General features: G+C 38.4%; 1 protein-coding gene across 1 annotated transcript in view; it reads left to right on the forward strand.

Moving 5' to 3' along the window:
• LOC134863232 (serine/threonine-protein kinase BRSK2-like) overlaps positions 1-10,000 on the forward strand; it is an 89,055-nt gene that overhangs the window by 57,544 nt on the left and 21,511 nt on the right. Inside the window, 6 exon segments of the mRNA XM_063881631.1 lie at positions 1,099-1,239; positions 3,322-3,438; positions 6,572-6,605; positions 7,637-7,705; positions 9,358-9,504; positions 9,917-9,948. Of these exon segments, the coding sequence (XP_063737701.1) occupies positions 1,099-1,239; positions 3,322-3,438; positions 6,572-6,605; positions 7,637-7,705; positions 9,358-9,504; positions 9,917-9,948 (540 nt within the window).

Genomic DNA, 10,000 nt, shown 5'->3' on the forward strand with positions numbered 1-10,000 from the left:
ATGCAGCTGTTTGTGTGCTCATGAAGGCATGGGATGCTTTATTGGTCCCCCTCTCCCGTGTATCTTTAATGTATATCCTGTTTTATTGCACACATTAATCTGCTGCGTGTGGCCGCTGCGCTCCAGTGGCACGGCTTAATGCGATGTTCAATAATTGATAAAGGCAGCGGCGTCAAACGGAGCAGGAATTTGTTTTCTTAATGTTGCAGGGACAGGGACGGATGGTCAACAGTTTGCGGGGGAAAATTTCACAAATCACACGCGAACACGTTTCTAATTTGAGGAGAAAACGCTCGAGTAGATCCTTTAATCTGCTAATAAATCAGTGGCAGGGGAAGCGTGCAGCAGGAGGAGGATCAGCGATGTCTCTGGGAAAAATGAACGCAGATAAAACATCTCAAACAGTACAGGGATTTCTGCAGGATTTACATGAAGCGTCAATGTGGTAACTTCAGCATGCCGTTCACAAACACTAGTTTATCACTCGATTATTTTATCAATGCCTCATCATTCTGAGGTTAAATTAACTGAGGATTTGAGGACATTTTCCCCGGAAGGTGAGGCAGTTTTTTAAGTTCTGTTTCGATTTCCAAAGGGAAACGTTTCCCCCCTCTTATTCAGTTTATTTGAGGTTTTAAGTTAAATTTCCTTTTGTATTTTATTATTCTTTTGTTTTATCTAATGTGTTCTACTATGGTTATTTATTCTTATTTTATTGTAATATTACTACAGTCTACTTTGACTTATTTTATTGCATTTTAATTATATTTGTATTTTGTTATTTGACTACAGGTATATACATTATATATTTATTTGTATTCTACTTTATTATTTTAATATTATTACAGTTATTTTTTATTTGGGTTTATTCTTAATTTTATTTTTGTTTACTACATTCATCTTTATGATTTGATCTTCATTAATACTTTCTTCTACAGTGATGTCTTTTTTAATCTTTTGTTCATCTTAAAATATACCTAATGTCAGGTACACATCCTCCAAAACCCCAAAGGAACTAATTCCTTCACACTTGGTCAGATTTGAATGAAATACTGGAGTCCTTTCCCCTCGCTGACATGTTTCTGTTTTCCTTTGCAGGTACCTGGTGCTGGAGCATGTGTCGGGGGGGGAGCTGTTCGACTACCTGGTGAAAAAGGGCCGACTAACACCTAAAGAGGCCAGAAAATTCTTCAGACAGATCATCTCCGCGCTGGACTTCTGCCACAGCCACTCTATATGGTGCGTTATCTTTACACACAAACATCTTGAAGAATTGACATTATTATTTTGACTTCTGTTAAATGTGCTCTCTCTGTCTGTGTGTTTTTCATGAGACCGCTTTTGGTGTCAATAGTGCGGACTCACACGGGGCTCCACATTACCAGGGCTCTTAGTAAGAGCTAGTACGGGTGTCAACACTAATGACTGAAAATGAATATTAAAAGCCCTTTGTCATTCAGAAATCGTAAATAGGGTGGAAAATAACTCGCACTGCAGTTAACTTAGTGTGTAAGCTCAAAAAGACATCAGAAGGATTTTATTTTGATCATATTTGATAATATTCTTTGTTATATAAATGGTATGACTGTATTCACAGCAAGTCACCTCTGGGGAACCCCTTTGTACACAAGACATATGGTAGCTAGTTAATGTAGTCTCATAAAGGATCCTAGACAATTAAACTGGAAATATCATTTATAGTTAAATACCTAGAAAAGTACTACATCAATATCTAGTATTGGTTGTAGGATTTCTGATAGTAGATAGTAAATGTTGGCAGAACTTATTCTTGTACAACAATAAATAAAGCATTTAGCAGAAGTCCTAACAGTCATTATAAATGCACACGCAGGATGTGCAAGCCTTCCGTAGGTTTGATGATTTAGTGCACGCCAAACGGGAAACCAAAGTGTCAGGACTGATAATTTGTGGGCTCATACAATATGTATTTCTGTTTAGAGACACAAAATATGGGTGGGGGGGTGGTTGTGAATTTACACAAATATCTGCTGCTGCTCCTGATTTATCGCTGCCGACAGACCGTTGTCTGCAAACTGCATCTGAATTATGAAGTCTGGCAAAAACCCTCTAATCAGACACAAAGGGAGATGATTTATCCAGCAGATGCAAACAGAGTGAGGGAGACGGCAGAGAAACACCTTCTGAATGGTTCAGATGATGACTGAGCGACTGCAGCTGGGAATATTGGGAATATTCGACACAATCGTTAAGCCACTTTAGTGGAAGAGAAAACGCACAGGGCTGCAGGATCTTAAGTATATGATAATCTTCTAATAACTATTATAAGAAAACGATGAGGAAAGGGATGTGTCTGGAGCAAGAAATACTGTGCTAAAATAAATTGTAATATTTGAAGAAACAAAGATTCAAATATCGAGAAAGAAAAGTCAATTCAGTTTGAAAACTTGATCAAAAATGAGTTATATTTCAGAGAAGAAATGATGGTGTTTGATGATGAAAAGAAAACAACACAGATAAAGTTAAATATGTATGTGTGGCTCTATTTCATATATATAAATATCCTTTTGTTTTTGAAATAGGAAAGAACTAAAGCCGATTCAATAAAAAAATCTTGAAGAAAAACTTGGAATATTTCAGAGGAAAAATTGCCTACTACTCTCTTATTAATATCTGAGTATTTGTTCCCTTATATCTTCATATCTTGTATTTGATAGACCTGAAGATCCTTTAAACCTGGAGTGTGTCACCACGTGTTGTTTGGACTTTAATTAAATAGTTTTTAGCACTGCGTCGGTTTGAGTGCTTTCAGAAAGGTTGAAGAAATAAGTGACTCCAAATGTCAGGAGCTATTCAAATATTATTCTAAATGAAAGTCCAACAAAGAAGAACAAGCTAAGTGGTCGTCAGGTTCACGGCCAATCTTTGAGGAATAGATCAATCTTTGTCTCTGCTTCCGTCCGTCTGGTTGCAGACTCTCACATGCTAAAATGTTTCTTCCTGAACATCTTTCAGTATTCTTTTCCCAAGCAAGAGGACTACCACTTCCAAAAGCAAGGGGGGTTTCTGATAGGAAGCAACCTTACTTCTACTAAAGTACATCAAGTCCAGTTTCCTTTTAACAGCGTATGTCTTGGATGTCTGAAAACAAGTGAGATTCTTTATTTATGGTAGAATTCGTCAAAGGGTCCAAATACAAATTGGAATCAGGAAATTCTTGATCACCAGGCATAAATACAGTATTCCACACCATGAAACGGCGCAAATCAGGAAATCGCTCCGGGAGTTTTTTGAAAGGTTGAAAATGTGAAATCTTTCCTCTGTTTCCTGTTTCCTCTGCAGCCACAGAGATTTGAAGCCCGAGAACTTGTTGTTAGACGAGAAGAACAACATCAGGATCGCAGACTTTGGCATGGCGTCTCTGCAGGTCGGGGACAGTCTGCTGGAGACCAGCTGCGGGTCAGTTCAGTAACCTGCATGTTTTCAGTAATAAAGTGTGTACAAATGAGTGTGTGAAATGGTGTCAAAGCTTTAGAGAGGAATGACAGTGGAGAGTGTGGTGTGTGTACGTGCTACTGACGTGGTGATTTAGACATAGACATGAAAAGATGTGGGGGAAGTCTGGAATATCTGATGATTAAATGTCAGAAAAAAAGTGCATACATTTAAATATCTGGACAAAACAAATATTCAATTTGACATGAACAAACACTCTAAGTATTTCTAAAGAACATAAATGTCAAGAAAAAGAACAATACAAGGAGATTCTTTCATTGAAAACTGTTGACCTATTTCAGAAAGGTTGGAAAAATGTAATATGAATGTAAAGTTTCAAATATCAGGGAAGAAAAAAGCTTGACTTTGAACATTTTATAGAAAACAATTTGAATATTCAGAGAAAAAACGAAATATTTTGGATTCGTGAAATATCTGGAAAAAGAATCATTTTCTTTTTTTTCTCTGAATAACTTTTGTAATATTTCCAAAAACACATGAAAAACCGTCGTGTTAAGAAAGCTAAATATGGTTTAAAGATGTGGACTGTAGTGTCTCCTCTTAAATGTCTTGTTGGTTGGGGCTGTCGTGATAAGCCGTTCTGGAGACAGTAGAACACTTCAGTCTTTAGGTCCTGGTTGTTGTTGTTGTTGTTTGTTTTCTTCAGGCTTTGTAAAGCTCTGCAGGATGCATACTGGTCCGATGTGTTTCAGAGTCGCTGATGTGGAAGAGATACAACTTGAGTCCTCCGGCTCCAGAGTGCTGCACGTACGCGAGAGAGGAACAGGAAGTTACTAAGCACGATGTTCCGCCTGCCGTTACTGTAATCGTTATTATTCAAAGAAGCACAGGCTCTGGTAACCCTGCAGATAATGCAGCAGAGAGTCTTCTGTAATATCCATCTTTTTAAATCTGCCTTTTGCAGTCAGGTTTCATTGTGATTCCTCCTGTGAACCTAAGTGTGCTGGTATACTGATAAGAAATGCATAGGCTATTTGTGTTGTGCTGATTAGCTGCAGCCTATTTCTGGTTATAAGGGACAGGACATCTCTAAGTTGTTGACCAATCACAACAGAGCCGGTCGGATAACCAATCAGAGCAGACTGGGCTCTGGTTTCAGACAGAGGGTGAAAAAAAGGTGCTGCAGTACAGGCAGTATGAGAAACATAAAGAGCTTTCTGAACATTAAAGCATGGAGACAAAGCTTACAGAGAACACTAACATCTACTCAGGATTTTGACTAGAAGTTCAAATGTTATCTTAAACGTGAACATTTTGAAAAAGAAGTGATGAAAATGATCATTCTGAAGTAGTCGGAAATTCCAAAAAGTTTGAAAATAAAATACATTTTTAACAGAAGATGATTTGGGCCACATGAAGAAGGAGTTCAGATCTGATAAAGCAGATTCAGGCTGTAGGCGTATAGAGTCACACTTGAAGTCTTAGCCTACAGAACAGCTGACAGAGGAGAGTAACATCTGATCCACTCAGAATTTTCACGAGTCCCAGTAGAGACACTAAATACACCTGAATCAAGACCCACTAAGTCTCTTGTGCAGTTTTGAATGGTTTCACCTATTGCAGGACATTACTCAAATATATAAAACGTTGCTGCTTATTGTGTGGAATGATCACCGGGGGTTAGAATACAGTTTGTTTTGACGCAACATAACCTGGAGGTCAGTCCATCTGTCAGATGACTTTTCCAGAATATAAACAGCTGTTTATGAAGCTCCTCTGATGGATCTGTAAATATCTGCTGTGAGTCACGGGTCACATGACTCTTCCTCCTCATGTTAATGAAATTCATTAAATGACACTGAGTGACGCTGGCGGAGACGTCTCCTGCAGCCGGACGAACATGTGGTGTCATTAGATCTCAGTTAGTGTGTTTGAGTATTTCACATGGACTGGTTCACATTAGCATAATGAACATGATGCTGGCACTGATGGAGTGTGTTTACTCAGTCTCAGTGAAAGGCCGTCACACTCCGCTTCATGTTGCTGTGATGGATCCTCACAGTGTGGGAATACTTTATTATTTTATTATTCAGAAGAGGAGGAAATCATATGCAGTTATTTACTCCATGTCTGAATCTCCAGTCCTGACACGCTAACTTATTTATTCACTTTCATTCATTACCTTATAAGTTAATGTTAGTCAAAATATTCTAATCCTCACATCCAGAAGCAGTTTTTGAAAGATAAATAAACTGAATAAATATTCTGATAAATACAATTACTAAAACATAGTAATAATAATAATGTATTATTAATCACTTTAGCAATGAAACACTTTGTAATAATAATACAATTTAGATGATTATTTATAATATTTCAAAATAAAAACAACAATAAGGTTGATGAGAAAATATTAATATTAATGTTATCATTATTTATAATAAAATGTACTTTAAATACATTAGTATTAATAATCAGAATAACACTGATACTAGTAGTACACAATAATAATACATAAAACAATATAGCATGATTGAAATCACAATAACAATCATACATTTTGTAAATAATTAAACAAATAAAAACACTGGCATATTAGAAACTGATTTCAGTGTGTTTCCCTGAGGATACATTTGTATTTAACAGAAACACAGTGCTCTAATTCTTTACTCTGTCAGACTGCATTCTGATGCTGTACACACTTGAGGCAGAAATGTGTATCCTCTTTAGTTTGCCTTCTGTTTATCATACCAGAGGTTTTAGATAGAGAGGTGTTGACATGTATTATGGGACAGGATCATGTAGATCCTCTTATAAAACAGCGATGTAACTCACAGTTCTAACTTCATTTTGATTAAATAACTTCCCTCACATTCCTGTGGATGAAACGGTGTCACGTGTTATCCAACAGGATGAGCATCCTCTGGATTTTGGATTGGGGACATTTCCTGTGATGTAACTCTCACTTAGCTAACTAAAAAATAATCCAAGTCAGGAAAGGAAAAAAGTTGTTCATATTTCTTCGGACAGCATCAAAGCTGTGCACAGATTCTCCTCCTTCCTCAGTGTGCGTGTGTGTGCGTGTGTGTGTTGTGTATTATTGTTTTCAGCATAGATTGTTCTGCTTGTGTTCCAGGTCTCCGCACTACGCCTGCCCAGAGGTGATCAGGGTAAGTGCTCCTCTCTCAGTGTCTTTCATGCACTCTGCAGAGAGGCTCTTACATCACGCTGCATCCTCTCTGCTCTCAGAAACTCACTCTGCACACGATTAAAAACATCAGCTGGATGTGAAGCAGCCGTGCGTTTCTATCTCAATTGAGTTCCTATTTTTTATGTCGAAAACTGGAGCAATCTGATACTTTTTTCTGTTGTAACACTTCTTAATTTATGTGTTGTTTTGCAAAAAGAGTGTCACAAATCAGTAGTATTACCTTTCTCATTTTATTTTAGTTGGAGCTGAAACATACTATGAACACGATTTAAAAACATGCCCTATTTGAGATGCAGCCGTGCTTTTTTAGACATTTTTGTGTCTGCATTTCTTGTAGAAAACTGGAAAAACTCCTTTCACTTCCACTTGGTAATGACATTTTCTGTTTGCCACACAAGATTGTAACACACTTGTGATGCAGCCGTGCTCTTCCTTGTTTTTGTTTGATTGCTATTGTTCCCTTTCGAAAAATCTGACCATTTTCCTCCCAGTAACTCTAAAAAACAACTTACTTACTTTACTACAAAACACTCAAACGTTAAAGTGGTAATCTTACAGTTTAGATGCACTCTGTTACAAGTGTTATTACTGCATTCAAAAGCAGTGACATCAAAATATACCAAAGTATGAATATTGACTTCCAACGTGGAGTAGATTAATACAGTAACAGACTCAAGAGAGAGAGAGAGAGAAAACACCACAGTGAAGTAAAAGTAGTTGTTCTCAAATTTGTTCCTGTCCAAGTCATTTTATACAACACAGGAAATGACTAATACGGGAGACGAGGTGAAGAGAAAACCCTCATCCATAAATATGTCCTGCAGTGCATGGGCCTCACAGATCCCTGACGTTACGTTGCCTGATTATCTATTTATGTACTGATTTTTCCATTACGCCCAGCGAGTAGCCAGATCTCCGAGCAGCAGGGTGATTCACAGTTCTGATAAAGTATTCAAATAAGAGTCTGATGTGAGTGTGTTTGTGTTTCAGGGGGAGAAGTATGACGGCAGGAAAGCAGACGCATGGAGCTGCGGAGTCATCCTGTTTGCACTTTTAGTGGTGAGTGACTAAACTGCAGCGAACAACCTGAACTCTCTCCTTAAAGTAAACTGAAAATACTGCTTTTCAAATCAACTTTACCCGTAAAGTCAGCCTGAATACTGGACTACTTTATGTGGTAGTTTTAATGTTGAATTATGAATAACTCAAACCAGCTGTGGTCCGGCTCAGTGTTTCACATTATCACGCTTTCTTTGTTTGGAATATAATTGTTCCTTTTATATGACTTTATCTGCTGGTTAGAAGGGAACGGTGTATATCTGATAACAAAAAGTGGTGCTTATTTCAGTGTCTCCTCTGGTAAACTGTACATAATCACATGACAGCAGACTGAAGTGTGTTACAGATTATAAATGATATAAAATCCTGCTAATGCTAAACGTTTGCGCATAATTAGAGGGGCAACAAGTGTGTGTATTCCCTGAGAGGATATCAAGTCTAAAAATACAGGAAAAAGGGAATCTGGAAGTTTACTGCTTGGAAATATTCTCTGTATTGCACGTTGAGATTCCCAGTCGTTAGCCTCTTGCCGTGGATGTTTCTGTGTAGAAACACTCACATCACACAACTAGAGCTTTCCACTGCTCTATAATTGGACAGTGACGAGTGAGAGGCAGCAGCTAGATGACATGTTTGTTTACGTGCATGTGTTATAGTTTCTAGATTAAGAGGGAGCACTCAACACACTCATCACGTGCAGATAAATCACCCCACTTTGTCGGCCATCTGCTGCCAGCCTCTCAGTGAGGAGGAAAATATCCTTCATCACGTCACTGAAACCGCCTCTTCATCATCACCCGTAGACTGCCTCTTTAAAGAAGTCCTTGTTATTTTTCAGTGACAGAAATGAACGTGACAACAGAAGTAAATGCTGGTGTTTTTAATGTATAAAGACACAGAAATGGGCAACCTGTGTCGAAGATACCAACGAGACTTAACCATTTAATGCTTTAGCTTTATCCTCTAGCAGAAAGAAGGACACACTTTGTTGATGAAGGCTTTCTTTTATTTAGATTAATCAACTGATACCCAAACCATAAAGCTGTAAGAAGCGAATCATTTGAAAGAAATCATGTTGGAAGTGTTTTAAAAGACTTCTATACTGATAAAGGAAGGGGCATTTTCTCTGGGTTCTTTCTTTGCCCTTCAGGTTTCCAAGATATTAGGTGTGTTATCCCCGGTAGGTTGGTTGAGGGGGAATAATGGTAGAGCAATGCATCTGTGTTGTAAACCTCTTTATTTTGTGGTATCAGAGAGAGAGTGGTTGTCTCATCTGCCCGACTTCTGGATCAATTATCTACCAGACACTTAATCACGTAAGAATCGTTGGGTCTAAAATATGTAAAGCCAGTTTTTACTCCCTGAAGTTGTGCAGGAGGGAGGGTGCACAAGCTAGAGGTAACGTTGCTTATTTTGCACGTTTGGTTTTCATTCACAACAAGCCTACTGATAGAAGCAACTTAACTAAGAAGGTAAATAATGGATCAATTGTCGCTGTGTTGCAGGATTGTTAAAAGGTCTGGTTTAAAAACAAGATATTTGAAATTGCATTTTCAATATGTTCCCTCTCCGGTGGAATTGCTCTAAATGTTTCATCGTTTAAATCGCTTAATCCTCTCCTCTTCCTCCTCCTCTTCCTCCTCCTCCTGCAGGGCGCTCTGCCCTTCGACGATGATAACCTGAGGAACCTCCTGGAGAAAGTGAAGCTGGGAGTTTTCCACATGCCTCACTTCATCCCTCCGGACTGTCAGAACCTGCTCCGCGGGATGATCGAGGTGGACGCCGGGAAGAGGCTCACGGTAAGATCCTCTCTGCGCCTCCTCTGCGAACTCCTTCTGTGAACTCCTTCTGTGAACTCCTTCTGTAAACTCCTGCTCCTCCTTTCCTATCTCCACAGTCTGGGCTAATTTTAGCAGCATGACTACCCGTGCAGCGTCTGCATCATCTTCTCATCTCAGGCCAAGGCTTAGCTTTGGGCTCAGAATAGAAATTTCACAAAAGACTGTTTTTAAATAATGTGCTCTCTGGTGTTCTGTCTGCAGCTGTTTGAACTGTGGAGCTGCAATGTCTGTACATCCTATAATTAATGGATATTAAATCATGCGTAAGCTCAATAACAGCAGTTATTTTGAGTTGCATTTTGTGTTTTTGTTGTGCTCCTTATCAATAAAAAGTGTCATTAATGTTTATTTCCTCTCCCTTTTGTTACAGTTAGAGCAGATCCAGAAGCATACGTGGTACCTGTAAGTGAAGAATACTTTTATTGTTTACTCTCTGTGTTGATTGTCTAAACAT

This window comes from Eleginops maclovinus, chromosome 4, assembly GCF_036324505.1.
Source record: "Eleginops maclovinus isolate JMC-PN-2008 ecotype Puerto Natales chromosome 4, JC_Emac_rtc_rv5, whole genome shotgun sequence".
NCBI lineage: Eukaryota > Metazoa > Chordata > Actinopteri > Perciformes > Eleginopidae > Eleginops > Eleginops maclovinus.